Source organism: Periplaneta americana, chromosome 1 (genome assembly GCF_040183065.1).
Source record: "Periplaneta americana isolate PAMFEO1 chromosome 1, P.americana_PAMFEO1_priV1, whole genome shotgun sequence".
NCBI classification, from domain to species: domain Eukaryota; kingdom Metazoa; phylum Arthropoda; class Insecta; order Blattodea; family Blattidae; genus Periplaneta; species Periplaneta americana.
Genome location: NC_091117.1, coordinates 154,275,307 through 154,294,885, shown reverse-complemented (window position 1 = coordinate 154,294,885; position 19,579 = coordinate 154,275,307). Strand labels below are relative to the sequence as shown.

The 19,579-nt window shown below is 34.9% G+C and overlaps 1 protein-coding gene across 2 annotated transcripts in view; it reads right to left on the bottom strand.

Moving 5' to 3' along the window:
- Window positions 1-6,865: 6,865 nt before the first annotated feature.
- The window catches only part of pwn (pawn), a 169,496-nt gene continuing 156,782 nt past the window's right edge, over window positions 6,866-19,579 (bottom strand). The window contains exons 11-13 of one of the 2 annotated variants that reach the window (XM_069829932.1): window positions 18,517-18,703; window positions 14,384-14,716; window positions 6,866-10,106 (exon numbers count right to left, since the gene is read on the bottom strand). In XM_069829932.1, the coding sequence (XP_069686033.1) occupies window positions 9,972-10,106; window positions 14,384-14,716; window positions 18,517-18,703 (655 nt within the window). In that variant the 3' untranslated portion in view covers window positions 6,866-9,971. Of the gene's footprint in view, window positions 10,107-14,383; window positions 14,720-18,516; window positions 18,704-19,579 lie in introns of both variants that reach the window. The other variant, XM_069829930.1, reaches the window with a different exon arrangement.

Sequence of the window (19,579 nt, the reverse complement as noted above, 5' to 3'; positions counted from 1 at the left end):
ATTGGTTCACTCTTGTATTACACATCACAATTCCAGAATCGTTGTGAGCATGTTTTTCTTATTGCTCATATCCCAAGTTATTTTTTGGCATTTCTTCGTTCCATGTTTGGTATTTCTACACATCACTTCATAAGTATGTGTGATCCCTTTGCTCGTGTTAATGTGTCAACTTTATTTATTATAACAGACATTTTATCGTAGTATATCTTAGAATGTATTCCAAACTCCCTCATTCACTACCATTTTTCTATACCAGTTTTTATATAAACATTTTAAATTGCAAAAGTGTTTTATTTTGCAAATATCTTTGAGTAACGTCTTAACTCTGTGCACATGAATTGTTATATATATGAACATTGTTATTGCAGTAATAAATGCTTATAAAATAAATAAAATGAAAACTAGAACGTCTCTTCATTTCAGTACCCAAGTCCTATAGTGAATTCAGTCTTAGAGTTCTGATTGTTATTTATACTGTATAAAATATTGTGTTATTGGGTATTTGTGTTACATTATCGTGGATCATACAAGAATGTTTTACGAGAAATCTAGTCTTCTTCTATGCAGTTTTGACTCAGTAGACCTAACTATGAAAATCTGTGACAGTGTTTGATTACGTTTGTATATATATCCTGTATCGCAATGTTTCAAACATATTCTTGTGCCCAAAAACTTAATTCTTTCAGTTCTTAACCCATTGTCGCCATTCCTCTTTATCAATCCATATTCCTTGTATCCCCTTCTCCTACTTCTTTGTTGAATGTCATATATCTTAATCCATGTAAGGGAATGTCTTCCCGGATGATATCCATTCTAAAGTTATTTTGAGTAATCTTTCTTCTAACATTCTCTTAAGATGTCCATGTCATTCAAGTTGTTTTCGATGAATATAATTTAATCTATTACCGAATTTTATATTTCCATTTTTTTCCCCCCGAAAAACCATTTCTAATTTTATATTTTCTTGATACAATTGCTGGCCTCAACCAATAATCCATCTCTGTTGACAATAATTTTGAATGGCTTCCTACCTTCAAATTTCAAATATCTGATCCATATATAATTACACTTTTAACTACTGTGCCAAATATGATGCATATAATTTCCCTAGTAATGTGTTTATCCCAGAGGATACCATTTAACGTAGCTATAGCTAATTTCCAAATTTTATTCTTTGCTTCATTTAATTCTTCTGTTTCCAATCATTTGTATTGATTCATTTAATTCTTCTGTTTCCAATCATTTGTATTGATTCATTTAATTCTTCTGTTTCCAATCATTTGTATTGATTCATTTCATTCTTCTGTTTCCAGTCGTTTGTAAAGATAGCACCTAAATATTTATACCTTCAATATGTTTAATTGATCCCATTCCATCTTCCAAAATCAAATATTAACATACAGTATATTATATATTCTAGGCTGTTATGTTTCAAGTAAAATTAATTTAGAATGTATAAATGATGTTTCGAATTTCCCAGGTCTTAAAATACAATCGTATAAGTGTAAAAAACGAATAAACGGGAAATGTATATCCAAAATAAATTGGCATGGAAAGTATAGGTATTCTGCAGAGACCTCAGAGAAAACATATAAATGTGAAAAATACATAAATGTGAAATGTGTACAGTAAAACTTTTTACTGTGTTTTGCTTTTGGGTGAATGCAAATTGTTCTAAATGTTAGAATATACTGTTTTATTGTATCTGAGGTCAATTCTGCGGCTCTTGTTGAAAACTTCAATCATGGAGTTGTAGCATGACACTTGTTTCAGAATCTTCAGCAGTTGCCTTTCAGTGGACATCATTAAAACCCAGAGGGTTTGTTCTGTGTCTGTGTACTCTGGAGATAGGTTTTCATTCTCTTTAATAGGTTTTCATTGTCTTTAACCTTTCTACTGAAGCACTGCTATTGCAAAAATATGCATACTACATAATATACAAGTAATATTGGCGATATCATTGGTGTTAATTACTAAAAGTCATTTTGTAAAGTTGTATTAGAAAAAGGAACTGATTTCGACAAATTAGCCACTTTTATGACAACAATTTAGTCTACATACTGTATCAGCAGCAGATTATAAAATGAGCTCTTTTGTGATACACGGTTTCATTTCCATACAAGAAGGGAAGAAATGCCTTTACTTACTTACAAATGGCTTTTAAGGAACCCGGAGGTTCATTGCCACCCTCACATAATCCTGCCATCAGTTCCTATCCTGTGCAAGATTAATCCAGTCTCTATCATCATAACCCACCTCCCTCAAATCCATTTTAATATTATCCTCCCATCTATGTCTCAGCCTCCCCAAAGGTCTTTTTCCTTCTGGCCTCCCAACTAACACTCTATATGCATTTCTGGATTCGCCCATACGTGCTACATGTCCTGCCCATCTCAAATGCCTTTAGTGCAGATTAAAACATTTCAATGTTTCATAATCAGTTAATCATTCTCCAAACATTGAAAGCAATCTTACAACTTTCCCTTTAAATTGGAATGTTCCACTTCAAAATGTCTTTTTAATTTGGAGGGTTTGAGACTTTCGTTAGTAGTTCACTGCAAAGTCGAACGTAAAATAGTTTCCATCATATTTTATGACAGCCGAAGTTTTTTGTCATTTGCTCCTAAGTTGTTCCAAAAAAATTAAAGTTAAGTGTTGTTAAATTCTGAAATTGAAGTCAGAGTTAATGGTGTCAGCTGTACAACAATTTGATGCAATGTACTGGAAGGAACATTTTTCTTCATTATCTATTTTTTAAAAAACTGTAGTTATCTAGAGTAATGACAAATTTGTAATTTGAAGAAATCACTGGCACAACACAGACACATTAATCCCGAAAACACAAAGTAAAAGTTATACCTGTTACAGGTCAAGAAGGCCCATAGGGTAGTGAGAAGTTAAAGCTTCTCAAATACATCCTGTTTGTTCACTGCAAAGAATATTGTGACTTTCAAAATATCAGTGTAGTCTCGTATTAACTATACTTTTCATTGTTTTTGCCAATATACTGGTCAGTGATATTGACTGATAGTTGGATATAGTATTCCCTGGCTTGTTTGATTTTAAGAGTGGTATGGTTATGGCTTTCTTTCATTCAGCAAGAGTTGTAGTGTGCCAAATTTGGTTAAAGAATAATATTTGGCCATTTGGAGTAGGTGTTTTACAAATTTTGAATGTATATTGGCTCTTTCGAACTTTCAATTTTTTTTTTTATTGCCTGTTGCAGTTCACGCATCTGGAAATCCTCATTAAAAATCTCAACTTCCTGTTTTTGGCATAATTCTTTGATTTTCTGTTGTAACTGTTTTTCTTTCAGTTTCAAAGGCTTTGGTAAAGGCTGTATTTTGGTATATTATTTATTAAATTCTGCTATTTTCCTGTCTTCATATAGCATATTTGTGTCGGTTGTTATTGGTGTTCTGTTGGGGTCTTGGTGTCCCATGGAGGATATAAATTTATGCAATTTTCTGCCATCCTCCTTATAATCCAAATTTCTAAGGAAGTAATTGTAACAGTTCTTCTTAGCTTCATTCACGTCTCTCTTCATACCACAGACTTCTGTCTCCACTTAATTACATCTTCGGAATTTTCTGCCAGCTTTCTCGCTTCCTCCCTCTCTCTTTTCAGTTTAGACAATTTCTCATTCCAAAAAGGTTTGTATGCCTTTTGGTATATGATGCTTTGCAGCATTCAAAATAATCGTACATAAAGTTTTATTGTTCTTGTTTGGTCCACACTGATTGATAGTAAGTTTATTTGGATCAAGTATGAGTTCTAGTTCATTTCTAAATCCCATTCAATTGGCCCTTTTGAAACTCCAACTGCACCTGACATGATATTTTCTACTGTTTTGTATTTTTTTAGATTTTATATTGCAGAATACTATTCTATGTTCACTTCCTGGATCACTAGTCACTGTTCTATGGGTTCTGTTAGAAATATCTGGTGAAACTATTAATAGATCAGGATTAGTGGTAGTGTCATTATAATGAAGGTATGTGGGAGGGTCTTCAGGGTTGAAGACTAATTCCATATTACCTGATGATATATAGGGTGATACACGAGGATTTACTGTCCTTTACGGAGCTTATTTCCGAAGACATTCGGAGCAAAAAATGTCATATAAACATGAGTCCTATTCTCAATATTTACAGAGTTATGTTTCGTTATTGGAAAGGATTGCTGTGAATGCGTGATCTTGGTCAGCGAGCAGTTAGCAGCCAGCGTGAGCGCTACAGAAATCAAAGATAGCCGTATGCAGTTACGTAGTGCGACGAGTGCCGTTCACAGGCGTGCGGCCAAGTGTACTCAAACGGACGGCGACATTTTTTAAAATGTGTTGTAAACTCTCCAAGACTGTAAATTAGGATGCAAAATTGAACTGCAAATAATTAAGTCGGTGGAAGTGGTGTGATTTGTAATATTTGTTGTGATAAGTGCGTAAGAATAATGTAATTTTTTAGTTAAACATAGAAAAATATGTCTGTACGAAGCGAGTAAGGAGTGCACAGCACATTTTTAGCGTCATAATACTTGCCAATTAAAAAAATGATACTTCTGAATGGTTCATTCTCTATTTGTATTATTTTTTTTACCTTCAAACTAAATAAAAAACATATTTTACAAACTACTTTAAATTAGTGTAACTCTGTAAATATTGAGAATAGGAACTATGTTTATATGACATTTTTGCTCAAAATGTCTTCAGAAATAAGCTCCGTAAAGGGTGGTAAATCCTCGTGAATCACGCTGTATAATTTTTTATTACCTTTCCAGAATCATTTGTGTCTTGATAATCTACTTCATCGAATGTGCATCTTTGATATAATATAATGTAGGTTACTATATTCTGCTTATAATATATTTAAAAGAAAAGTGAATAAGTTCAGATGTTGTATCGCATTGGTACATATGCGATTAACACTCAATAACGACTGAATAAACGACTGCTTCAGTTGCCATGTAGACAGCACAGAAAAATATATTTTGTGTGCTGTCACTTGCAGAATTAAAATCTGTGATAAGTGTGCACTATCACTTTCGTGATTAATACATTCTCAGTCAAGAGCAGATGTTCCGACTTACATGTTCATTATGGAATGGGATAAGGAACTCAGAGAAATAGGAAGTTTATTACGAATGTTTGGTAAACAAGTCAAGCATAAAGTGTGTGAGGAAAATGTTGAATGGATTCAAGAGACATTCCAGAGAAATTTGTGGAAATCCTTCCAGCAGGTTAGTGTGCAGCTAAACATCCACCAAAAACAGTGCATATCGTACTCCGCAAAAGATTGTGTTTACACGTATAAGATGCAATTTCATAAAAAAAAAGTTATGCCTTAAGACAGGCAGGTACTGAAACTCTTTGCTGAAACAATGTTGGCAAGAATTTATGACGATGACACATTCCTAGACCAAGTGTGTTTTTCAGATGAGGCAATCTTCCACGTGTCTGGAAAAGTAAACAGACTGTAACTGTCTTATCTGGAGGTTTGAAAATATGCGTGTTAGGATTGAATATGAATGGGATTTGCTTGAATGGAATGTTTGGTGTGGGAAAACGAACAAAATCATCGGACTCCCCCCCCCCCACCCCATGGAGAACACTGCATTACAAACACATACCTGGACATGTTGCAGCAAAATGCTGTGCTTCAGCTTCCTGACAGAACAATTTTCCAACAAGATGAGGCTCGTCCTTATTTTGCCAACGCTTTTGACCATTCTTGGATGACCACTTCACTGCAGGATGGATTGGAAGAGGATCAACTTTTATTGCATGACCTCCCAGATCACCGGACCTAACTTCACCTGATTTTTTTCTGTGGACATTTTTTAAGGACCAGATGTACACTACTACACTTGCAGAATTACGCAGCAAAACTTATGCTGCAGTCAGTAGTGACACCAAAAATGCTTTTCAACACATGGAGAGAGATAGAAGATAAGTTGGACATTTGTCGCGTCACCAAAAAGACTAGTTTCCTGTATTTGAAAAAATGCGTCATCTATATTCTTGTAAGTTCAGAACTTAGGATAATTCTTTTTATTATACATATAAGCAAAATATATAAAAATAGTTATTGAAATATAAATTATTTGAATGACTCTATTGCTATATCAAGTGTAGTTGTAAGATGAGAGAAAAAAAAAAAAAAAAAAAAAAACAAACTAGAGAACTGAAAGGTCGCAGACGAGAATAGAGAATACTATTATTGGATTGCTATCATCAAAGAGAGGTTGCGAACTTTTAGTTTAGCGTAAAGAAGGTTGATAGGCCTTTAAGTTCTTCTGCACCAATCACATTGTTTCCAAGGATCAAAGTTTAAATGCTACATATTTGCGCAAAAAAGGCCAACATGAGTGCAAAGAAGGTCGACAGGCTTATAAATTCTCCCATACCAATCACATTATCTTCCAATGGTCAAAGTTTTAATTACTGTATGTTGCCAGGAATAATTTCTCTTCATCTCAAACTGTCGCCAATCATACCGATCCAGTAATATAAGCGAGTGTGAGAGAGAGACAGAGGGAGCACGGAGACGCAATTGAGACATAATGACAGGGAGGATAGAGAGGCAGCAACAAACATTCCATGAATATAGTTTTGCTCCAAAAATTAATACTTGATTTGACCTTATGTTTATTATTATTAATGTTATTTTGTGGCTCCTTTATAACCTGTGGCCCCTGGCAGCTGCCAGGTTTGCCCATGCATTAAAATGGTACTGCATTTTGAAGATACTGTGTTAAATAAACTTAGAAGAAATACAGAATAGCAAATGTTGTGAACAAGTAAGGATGTTGTATGTGGGAAGCATGCAAAGGTGTACAGGAACAATAAATTAAATATTTTGTAACAATGTATGATGAATATAGAAATAATTTTTATTATATAGTTCCATGGAGATAACTCATTTTAATGAGCAATAACTATAGTAATAAAATAGTCATTGTCATTTTGCCATAGCATATGCAGTTTCTTAAATGAGCAATTTTTAAATAGTTTTGTAAAATAATTACTACAAATTATTTACATTGTATGATTTTTCATTGACATTTATAGTTCACATGATACATACTTTGTTTCTTTAAATAAAATTATCTGCAAAATTGCTCTATTCTTGAAAATAGTTTCTTCCAAATAATTCGTTCTTAAATATTTCCAATATTATGTTAAAATAAATTATGTAAATGAAAAATGGATGTTATGCTTGCCATCGATAAATAAAATAATTTTCAAATGGCTTGTGTGCATAATATTAAACTTAATAAGGAATGAAATACAAACAATACATTTTAACTTCAAATGCAGGCAACGTTCGAGGGTTCTGACCCTCCTTAGGGCATTGGTGTTGGTCCACTGTGAATATGTTACATGGACCTATCAATAAAGAACCATAAGAATCCCATGACATTTTCGTTTATATAATGTTAGGTCGAAAACTCTGACACCATACAATACAAGGATTGGGAGGCATTTCATCCATCCCTTTTCATCCACTTTTGGGTTCTTCCAGTACTTTCCATCCAATCCATTTCGTCCATATCCCTTTGTCCACAACTGAAGTGTTCACAGATTTTTCATCCACAAGAATGTTTTGTCCACATATTTTCGGTCATTTCGTGTTACCCATCATTAATCAAATAATGGACGAAATTATTCTGTTTGGCCATGGTCATTCATTTCTTAGATATGGTATTGTGATAAATTTCTTTGGATTTATGTTCTAAATTTTAGTATGGTGGAAATACTATGCACACATCGAAAAAGCAGCGGATGTTGCATTAGAATGGTTACTGTTATCTCTTCATTAAGTAAAGACGGTCGAAGAATGTATTGGAGATGTGAGGACTGACAGAAGTGTAATTCAAGATGCACGACTGGGATTGACTTAGATAACATTGTCTTACATAGAGATGGTATTTCAAAACATCAATATAGTGCAGGTGTTAAGGCAAAGTTAGAAAAATAATGAGTAATCTGAAATGACATGCAGAACAGAATCCCAATGAACCTCCTGTGCAAGTCATGCGTGCAGCTCTTAATGGCGTGGTGGACGATGAGGTACTTCTTATGTTACCAGAAAATAATTTGATGAAGAGCCATGTCAATGAACACAAAATAAACTCCACCAATTCTACGATCTTTGCAGGAATTAGTCCTCATAGACAAATACAGACGATTAATAAAGAAAATTTTCTTCTATATGATTCAGGTGCTGACATTAAAGAACATCTTATTTTCGGAACAATTTCCAACCTCAGACACCTTGCTGCTAGTCCAAACATGTTCAGTGATGGAACACTCAAAAGTCTCCAATTCAATTTACATCCAAATCAATTTATGCAACTCTTCCCATACACAGTACATTCAGGAACCATGTTTTCTCATTTGTTTATGCCTTGACAGCGAGAAAAACTGAACATACATACAGAAGAATTTACCAGGCCATCATGGAAGCTGGTCGACAAACGAATATTGTATAAACCCAAGGACATGTATTACGAACTTTGAAATAGCAAACATGAATGCTGCCACTGAAATTTTTCCGGAGGCAAGTATAAAGGGATGTTTATTCCCCTTTCGCAAAGTATTTGGCACAAAATCGTGTATGCAGGACTGCAAAGACAATACATAGGCACACGTATGTTATTAATCATGAGCACATCAGGGAAATGGTTGAGCAATAAGAACAATGGCTGCTTAGACACATACTTGCGAGATATTTCGCACAGACTAAAAATAAATCCTGCTGAAGTTATCGATGATGATAATGAAGAAAATGAGTACCTAATAAATCACAGAAACCATATTTTCTGTTTAACAAATTATCAAGTCCAGTACAACCTTAACAAACGTAATTCTATACCTTGATAAAATCTTGTATATTTCAATAAATAATTTTTGTCATAATTTTATTTTATCGTAGTGGACACATGTACATATCATAAGGTTTGTGGGCGAAATGGTCAGTGGACTGAAATATCACGGCCAAAGAATATAGTGGACGAAAGGGAAAGTGGACTAAACATAGCGGATGAAAGGCCCTTTAATAAATACAAGAGAAAATACTAATTGTAATAAAGAAAGAAAGAAAAATCTTAGTAAAAATTAATTTTGAAGGAAGTATTAGCTATTATTAATTTAAAACTTCTGCTTCTGCGGCAAAATACAACTGTTATATTATAACGATACATGTAGAAGAAACTATTCTTAAGAATGTCTCCCAGAATAGGAATTGAATATAAGTAAATAATATATTGCCGTCTTAGGTAGCTTATCAAGTTGCTAAGTGATTATTTACTCACATATTAGCATAACAAGTAGAATGCTTTATGCTAATATGCAACTTGATAAGCTACCTAAAACAGCAATACCGGTACATTATTTACTTATATTCAATTCCTATACTTCAGCTTATCGGAAATTACACAACATGCCTATAAAAAAAAGTCTCCTAGAATGTTTCTTTCTAGGCGGGAGAAGAGATACTGATGATGGTGACTATTTTGTTACAATATCAATGATACTAATGACACAAATTACAGATTTAATCAAGTAATAGACTTGCTTCGCAAATTAATTTAACACTGACTGCACGTTTTGGTATCTGTTTGTTTTTAGCCAGCATTATAGGACACAATGCAGATTGTGTGAATTTTCAAAATTGTAAGGGAATTTGACCACTTGGGGTTAACTGTATACTTCGATCATACTTCTGGATTTTTTCTTAACACGTATTACACATTTACAATAAATGTTATGAGAATTTTTAGAAACATAAAGGAACTCTACCAGTTCAGTTTAGCAGCTTCTCCTCAGGAAAATTATACGAATTGTATGATGAAATATTTTCTGCACTTTGTAGATATTTACCTTGATGGATCCAGTACTTTTCAATTTGTTTAAATTCCGTTACCGTTCTTGTACTCACTGTTTGAAATTTGTTATTTATTTCACTTTATGGTCACTGTCGGAAATAAGGGGCCCTGCTGGACATTGTATAGGTACTCATTGGAATAGCAGCTTGCTGATTTTTTGAAGTCATACCGTATATATCCCCTTGTTCAAAATCTACGTCATAGTAAATTCCACTCTGATTCTGTAACAGAAATAAAAAATCTTAGATTAGTTTTACTGTATATATCTAAGAATTAACATGGGAAATTTTATTAATTAGGTACTTCAAAAATACCAAAGTACTGTATTATGTGTAGACAGTAAATCAATTGGTTTTAACTGATGATTTGTAATTTTCACACATAACTTTAATTTTTAAAAAATACTATATTAAATGCATATAATATCCTCTAATAACACTTAAGCATTTGCGCGGGGATGTAAGTATGTTAAGAGTTAAATAGTTACTATTAGTATATTTTAGTTACTTTGTTTTAACGCATTTTTTAATCCGTTATTTGGCAAGATGAGCCTGATAATTTGCCATTCACCTTACATTTGGGACGAACCTTGGAAATAACTCTACCAAGTAATCAGCTCAAGTGGGATTCGAACCCACGCCTAAACACAGCCTGGGATCACGAGATTAACTTGCTACCACCTGAGCTATGCCAGTGGCTAGCACTCTTTTCACCACTGTGAATTCAGCCTGCCTTATTTTTACTGCTGCAAAAATTTCAGTACGATTCTGTTGACAGTTTGAAGCAAATTGAATTTCGTTTGAGAACTGATTCCGATTTGATTTAGATTATGAATACCAATATTTATAAACAACGCTCAGTTTTTTTTTAATCATTTCCTTTTAACTCCCATATTCTTACGTTTTTTTTACACATACTGAGATTATACAGTTAAATTATGTACTCCATGACACAACAATACAAGTACCGTGGAACCGTCTAGAGTCGACCTGGGGGTCTAGATTCGACCACTGTGTACACTTTCTAATTTCACGTGTTTATTCCAATAGAATTGCCTACTAGCCGCCACTGCTGGCTTCCAGCTGACTGATAACACTTCCCCTTTCAATCTCGCGAGGTAGTGCCAAACGTATTTTTCGTCCTTGATTATGTAAAATTCATTGTTGCCAATAGCAAAAATAGTAAGAAGAAAGTACTCTGTCTAACTTTTAACAATTTAGCCTTGTTTAACTGTAATGCAATGCAAAATAACTGTATTTCTGTAATCAAAATTTTAAGCTTAACAACATATTACAACAAAAAATATTTTCCCATATTATTATTGAGAGATGTCAAGTTGAAGTTGTATTCCAGTACAGAGTCGACCATGCAGGCCTGTGGAATTTATCCATTCGAGCCACAAAGAGCCCTTAATAAACTACCACAATCTGGTATGACAGAGTCTCCAGAATCTCAGTCCACACCGGCACTGGTGGGAGAAGTGGTCATCAAAGTGCTCCAGGGCATCAGATATGAAAAATAATTGGCTGCCAAGAAAAGGAAAAGGAAAATTGAAATTGAACGAGGAAAAAATATTGCGAGTATCAGTAGGCCTACTGAAGGCGGAACATCTCAGTCAAATGAAGAAATCTCTCATCCTGTCTCAAGTGAGGAGATCAGAAAAAGAGAAGCCAAGAAAACCACCAAGAAAAGAAAACAGAGAGGATACTAGGAGTCCAATGATAGTGATGAAGACGGACGATATTCCACTAAAGATTCGTCAGATGAGTGGGTCAAAGAGGAAGATAACAATGATGACAATTTCAATGACCCTAAACCAGGGGATCGGCTTTTAGTGAAGTTCCCAACTAAAAATACAATTAAATTTTATGTCAGTTGCATTGAGGAACTGGTTCCAGGAGAAGAACTTGAACTTCGTTTTGTTAGAAATTGTGGTGGATTCTAGTTCAAATATCCTGAGTTGGAGGATGTGAGTCTTATTGACTATGTTCAGGTAGAAAGAAAACTAAGTGCTCCTGTTCCTTTGGAGAAAAAGGAATTCGTAAAATTTGGTGTTGATTTTCAGGGTTATGATATTAATTAGGAGATGGAAACTGTATTTTCTGTATTTTCCAGGGCTATTTTATTAATTAGTACATTAATAATGTGATAATGTTGTGTGTAGTTTGACGTAATTTTATGTCTTCTAATTAATTAAATATTTTCTATTAAATTTATAAGCCTTAACCTATTTAATGTATGCACATTAAAATAACTGTTTAAAATTCGCATTTTTCTATCCCAAATAACTTAAAAATAAAAAATAATAAAATAAATAATAATAAAAGCATCCAAAAAGAAGTCGATATCGACTGGAATGAGAGCAAACGTTCATTTACATGTATTTTAATATGGTGGTCGACTTAACACCATGTACAGGGTTGAGTCGACCGGCGTTTAAAATTTGTTTTCCTCAGTGACCGTGGAAGTTCATAAAATGAAAATAACAGAAAACAATCCCTGAGTTGTGCGCTATAACATACCATTTTCAGTGAAATAGTAGATAGCATTGTCTGTGAAGTAGCGTTAAAAGTACGAAAAAAAGCGGTCGACTCTAGACGGTTTGACGGTAAATATAAAAAAGAAATGTAATATGAAGTCATTCATTATTATGAACCTATTTCAAAGTGAAACTATTAATTTTTAAAGTAGACAACCAGTGATATGAAGATAAAACTTTTCATTATGTATTTTATGCATTTCTAGTTCTCTATCATACTAGCTGTATTCCAGTTTTGTTTTATTTTCTTTAATTTTCATTTGGAAGACATTCATTTACACTCTATACCAGATGTCTTTGGAGCAGATATAAACAACAGAACAAAATGCAAGAGAGCGCGGTTCACACCGTACTAAATGTCTGTATGAATTAAGTGACCGACTACGTTCATTTAACGAAAAGTGAAAATTAAAGTAATGTGTCTTTGAACATACTTTCTTGCATCAGTCACTAGTTGTACTGCTGTCATCTGCTCATACACCGCACAGATGCTAGACGCAATAGAACTGTAGTAGTGGACGCATCTCTGAATACCGTCTGTAACCAGGATATGCACGCGCTAGTGTCTACAACGCTCTCAGCTTAGTAATGACTCGCCAACCAATGGGAGTGCCGGGATAACATGAGATGCATCGAGACCCTTGTTATGGTCTGCTCCAAAGACATCTGTTATAGAGTGTAGTTTGCATGCAAATATGACACACTTTTATTTTAGCACTGTTTGCAAAAAAAATTACAGAGCATTCCATGCATGCATGGCTAGCATAGGTTGCGCCATTATTGATCCCATATCCGCCCATATATTCTTAAGCATATAACATTGACTAACAATAGCCATAATAAACATCTTTAATAAAATTTTCATTTACACGCAAAAGTTATCCTTCTGCAATTATTCTAATTTCTGTTCAGATTAAGTTGCTTTAAAATTAACTTATAATCATTACTTGAGGTAGAGTGAGATGGCATCTTGGTACTTCTTAAAATAGTACTTTGAAATAATCTCAAATGAATTTTATATATATATATATATATATATATCTCGTGGTGAGGAGTTCACCCAAATATTTATTTTTATGATGGGCCTATAAAAAAAAAGATTCCCGGAATATAGATGTGTTGCTAAAAGTAATGAAATAGATTGTGTTATCAATTTAATTTCTCTGTTGCTGACAATAAAATCAAAACAATAACTACAAAAATCTGAATCACAGAAACATCTGAATATCACTTCATGTCAGTAGCTCTGTTTCTACTACACACTGCAGCAAATTTCCACTTTTCAATGAGACATTCAACCAACCTTGTACTCCCGTTTTCGTTTTGCTTCCAACATATGTTGTCTTTTCTGAATCCTTGTATCCTCCGCCACTCCTCTTAGTGTATTTCGCCATTCATAATAGTATTTTGCTCCAAATTTCTTGGGGATGTTTGAAATTTTCACTGTTACTCCTACAAATGGCTCCTGTAACTCTCGTAATTTAACTAGCAGATAAATGGTATTTTTATCTACTGATAACTTTGTCTTTAAGCTGCAGAACAAGGTACTGCTTGCTTCCGTATCTTAAGTCACACTGACGCAGTTGGCCCTAACTCAAACCATGGTGCCACACCCAGGTCGTCAAAGATGGTGGTTTTCCCCATGCTCCTCCTTTGTCCCTCACCCATCTAGTCCATTCACTTTACATATTGTTAAGGAGTGACATCTAGCTATAACCTATCTCTTATAATTTCTGTGCATAAAGCATTTTAAATTTTGTACTTTTTGGGACATCTGAAACTTTGTATTTAGTCCCTCATTCATACTCAGGAAAGGACGTAGTTCGACGTCAAAAATTAAACTATCAGACAGTGAAAGTGATAAAGTGGAAATCGATTATTTTCGTGCAAGTCCAAAAGAAATAAGTTCAAATGTTATGTTCTTTGTAATTTGTTTGCTTATTTTCTCAGGTTACTTACTGCAACAGACGATCTACTTTTTGGTCGTGGAACGTGAAAGTTCCGACCTAGAAGGTCTGCCCTGTCCTCTTCTTCACTGCTTGTGGACTCAACAGTTCGGTCTGGAGTTCTCATCCCATGTGAACTGAGACCTCCATGGTTGCTGAGGGCCCCGATGGTGCTCAGTGCTGGACCCCCGTGGATACTCATGGCACCTGAGTGACTCATGTTGGCAAGACCGAGACGAGGAAGTGGTACTGGAGGTGCCCCGTGGGGCAAAGTCCCACCCATTGTGAGACTCGGGTAGCCAAACATGGCTGAAGAGGGCCGGGTGGGCCCTGGAACTGGCTCTGGCTGCTGACGAGAGAGAACAGTAAAATTCATTTTAGTGTTTTTGCTACTACTTAGATTTGCACGAAATAGTCTTGTTTTTCTTGCCATTATTTCACACTTCTCTACAGTTTATAATCATTCTTATCACCAGAGCACTAACTGTGAAAAATTATATCAGTGTGCATCTTTCTGAAGTATTCAACTCCATGAAATGTATATGGCGAATGTTCTATGAGGAAGTAGCCATGTAAATGTGTGTGGAGATAACATATGACTGTACAAATATAAAATACCGAGCGTGTTGGCTTAGGCATTTTCATTTGAGACACATATTCAGAAGGTCCCAGGTTCAAATCCTGGAACCAGTCAACCTGATTGAGGGTTTTTATTTTTTGTGGTTCCCCCAATCTATTATACTATATATTTCCAGTAATAAAGGCAAATGCCGGGTTGGTACCCAATTTCCACGAAAAACAGGTCCATAACCCTCTGACAATAGTACAGTGCGTATACTAACTGACTCTGGAGTGAAGCAAGTGGCAGTATTCGACCTGGCAGCGATGTAAAGTTGGTACTGTGAAGCACCTGGTTTGAATATTGCATCTCCTCTCTCGCTTTCCTCCACCCTCCACCAGTCAATGTGGCCAAGGTCATTGACTCTACCTGCACGATACCAACACAACTGCTCGAGTCCTCATGTTCTACTTGCCACTTCTCTTGCGGAGTCAGTTAGTATACGCACTGTAATAGTAGGCCTATAGTATAGTAGTATATTTCTTCCTTAGTTCTTTTTCCAGAGAACAGCAGAAGATGCTTCTTTTTCTTCTAGAAGCTTCCTTTGCCATAGCTATCCTCCTTTTGATTTACTGACACCAGTTCATATTACTACCTGTAGTACATCCAAAGTCTCTTCTTAATAATGTGTTTATTTCTAAACTAAGCTGTAAGATGATCCTCATATGCTCCATGAAACAATTGCCCTATTTAAATAACTAAAGTACCGTAATATGTTTTCCATCCGAAATCATCTTTATATTTCCCATTTCAACTTTACTGGTAAAATGAAGTAAAATATCAACCATAAATATATTTCTTTGCTTCTATTCTGATAGTTGCTTCCTTGTTTCCATAGTTACATTTAAGTACATAGTTGCAAAAATGCTGCATTGTTTGTATTATAAAGATAATTACCAACATCACGATATCAGTGTTATGGGATTGATGTTTGGAGCAAGAGGAACGATACCTAACTTCTCTTTTCAATTCTGTAAGACCCTAGGACTGCACAAATCTTTTCTGAATGAACTGGCCCTCCTCATAATTAGAGAGTCAGTCAAACTTTTACGGAACTGCCTATATGGACTTTAATTCAGTGTACTGAAAAAACTGACGCACCATTATAATTTTTCTTTCTCTTATTAGCTTTCATTGCTTCTTTACTTGTGACTTTTTTTTATTCTGTAAACTGCCATTGTTTGTTTGTTTGTGTACTTGTTTACTTTTTTTCTTACTCTGTTATCTTTCATCATCTATTTGTTCTTGTATTGTTTTGTATGCTTTGTCTAATGGCAGCCTCTAATTTGAGGAAGCTCTAGTAAATAAAAAATAATATATTGTGATCAAGTTACCATAGATTTTTCACATTGTTCAAGTGAATTAATGTGTTGATAATTCAATAGTACTGACTTTTTTTTTCTGTGTTGCAAAATGAGAAATAGATTCTTATAACTTACAAGTGGCTTTTAAGGAACCCACAGGTGTATTGCCACCCACACATAAGCCCGCCATCAGTCCCTGTCCTGTGCAAGATTAATCCATTCTCTATCATCGTATCCCACCTCCCTGAAATCCATTTTAATATTATCCTCCCATCTACGTTTCGACATCCCAAAAAGGTCTTTTTCCCTCCGGTCTCCCAACTAACACTCTACATGCATTTCTGAAATCGCCCATACGTGCTACATGCCCGGCCCATCTCAAACGTCTGGATTTAATATTCCTAATTATGTCAGGTGAAGAATACAATGCGTGCAGTTCTGCATTGTGTAACTTTCTCCATTCTCTGTAACTTCATCCCTCTTAGTCCCAGATATTTTCCTAAGAACCTTATTCTCAAACACTCTTAACCTCTGTTCCTCTCTCAAAGTGAGAGCCCAAGTTTCACAACCATACAGAACAACCGGTAATATAACTGTGTTATAAATTCTAACTTTCAGATTTTGACAACAGATTAGATGACAAAAGCTTCTCAACCAAATAATAACAGGCATTTCCCATATTTATTCTGTGTTTAATTTTCTCCCGAGTGTCATTTATATTTGTTACTGTTGCTCCAAGATATTTGAATTTTTCCACTTCTTCGAAGGATAAATCTTCAATTTTTACGTTTCCATTTCATACAATATTCTGGATAATCTTATTATAAATATTTACTTTCTGGAATAGCTTTTAGATTATATAGCTGTATGTGCTCATAATAAATGTAGATGAGGAGGCGAGACCTGGCATGTGAACTATGCAAGAAGGGAAAGAATGAACTATCAGAAAGAGAGTTTATTTCATGATTGTTAATATTATAAGAATCTACAGATATGGAAGTCAATCTCAGACTAAAAGCAATTATTTCTTTTACCTGCATTTTTGCCGAATTTGCGATATGGGTATATGTATTTTCATTAAGATTTTTATGCATTTACCACATTCATGTTGGTCACACATCTTATATCTTCTTTCCACATCTCTAGTATCTTCTCTGCGCATTTTCACTGTATCAATGATGATGGTAACAAACATTTTTATACAATATTGAAGGTTTTCCTTTCTTTGACTGAATCAATTTTGCTTCATCCATGACTGTGATACAAGAGATATAGTAATAGAAGATAGCCGTTTCCATGGTTTCAAGAAATAATGAAATAGAAAGCTAAGAATTGGAACAATGATGTATGCACTGCTGGTATATTTGTACAATTTTGTGGACATTAATAAGAATTGACATACTGTTTTGGGGCCAAAAAGTTAATGGACCCAAAAAATGGACATATATTACAGTAGTGGCAAAAAAAACCGGACCGACCCTTGTAGCTGATTTCAGAGGCTTGTTCACTCCAGAGCACAATAGACTGGTAAGTAAGAGTTTCGTGGTTCGAATCCTGCCTGGGAAGGAAACTTTTTTTTGTTCCTTATTCAAATTTATTCCCAATACTTTTCGATTGCTGGTAAAATTCATGTTCTGGGAATAATAAGTTAATTAAGTAGTAAAATATCGCTGCAATCGAAAATTATTGGGAATAAATTTGAATAAGGAACAAAAAAAAGTTTCCTTCCCAGGCAGGATTCGAACCACGAAAGTCTTAGTTACAAATCTATCGTGCTCTGGAGTGAACAAGGCCCTGAAATCAGCTACAAGGGTCGGTCCGTTTTTTTTTGCCACTACCGTAAATAAAAGATGGACATAAATAAAAAGTGAACATAAGTAAACATTGACTTACTGATATGAGGCCAAAAAATTGGTGGACTCCAAAAAATGGACATACTGTAAATCTGATAAAGGTGAACATAAATATGTATGAAAATTGGTTACATGGACATGGCATCAACAGCCACATTTTCCTGGAACCAATGGACTTATAAAAAGACAATAATTGTAGAATCTAGAAATACTTGCAACAACATAAACCCATAAGCTTACCTTTAATCTACAGAAAATTTCAAATTTTTAAGGCTGAAAACCGAAATGCGATTTTTGTTCATCTATACTATCCAGTTCCCTTAGCACCCCACCTCTAGAAATGACCTACACTTATTTTGTTGATACTCACAGCGTAATGGTTAGCTTGTACCATGACGTCTGCAATCTGAGCCCACCTCAGTCTGTCCTCAAGAGACACTTGGTAGGGTGGTGAACCAACTGCTGGTGTCTTCACCGTGCTGCCACCAGTGGTCATGTAGCCGAACACAGGTGATCCTATACCAGCTGCAGTCTTTTGTTCTCTGCTCCATCGGCGGCTGTAAACCAAAGTTAGTACAGATGTGTCAGAACAAAAATTGAGTTTATAGAACTCTACCCAGGAACTGAGAACTTCATGTTTAAATTAATTTATACATCTAGTCACTCGCACTTGTAGATGTAAATGTAGTTTAATGGTTTTTGTGAATAAAAATGGCTTCAGGATCCACATGTTGCTCAATTAAGTAAACACTTCTTGCCAAAGAGGACTGAGATTCGATCACCGACAAGTCATGTGATATTCATTATTAACAATATGGCCGTAGAATAAGTTTCTGTAAGTATTTCAGCTTCATATTATTTACGACGTTCAACATGGTGCCAGGTAAATATAGCAAATCTAACCATTCAAGCTGCATGTTGGCTACATCATCAAGGATGGTGAGAATTGTATCTGTTAGCGCTACTAGACACTACTTAAATTTATCCTATAATTACTTTATTATTGTTATATCATAGTCTCTGAATAACCTCCTTGGTAGAAAAGAGCCCTTAACAAAGAGATATATATTATAAAAGCAACAGTGAAGCCATTTTATTTGAGCAAGTACTTCTAGTATTTTTACGTTCTCTTTTCATTCCACACCATTACTCCATTACAGTCATCTCATCGTCCTTGAATGGTCTGTGTGGTTTAAAAGGGGAAAGGATCATCATCATCATCATCATCATCATCATCATCATCATCATCATCATCATCATCATCATCAAAATGAACAACAATAGAATATAGCATACACATACTAGGTTCTCTGGAGTCTTCTATATCTATTTGAGCTCACCATCTCTTCCTGGGGTCCACACCTGTGGAGTAACGGTTAGCGCGTCTGGCTGCGAAACCAGGTGGCCTGGGTTCGATTCCCGGTCGGGGCAAG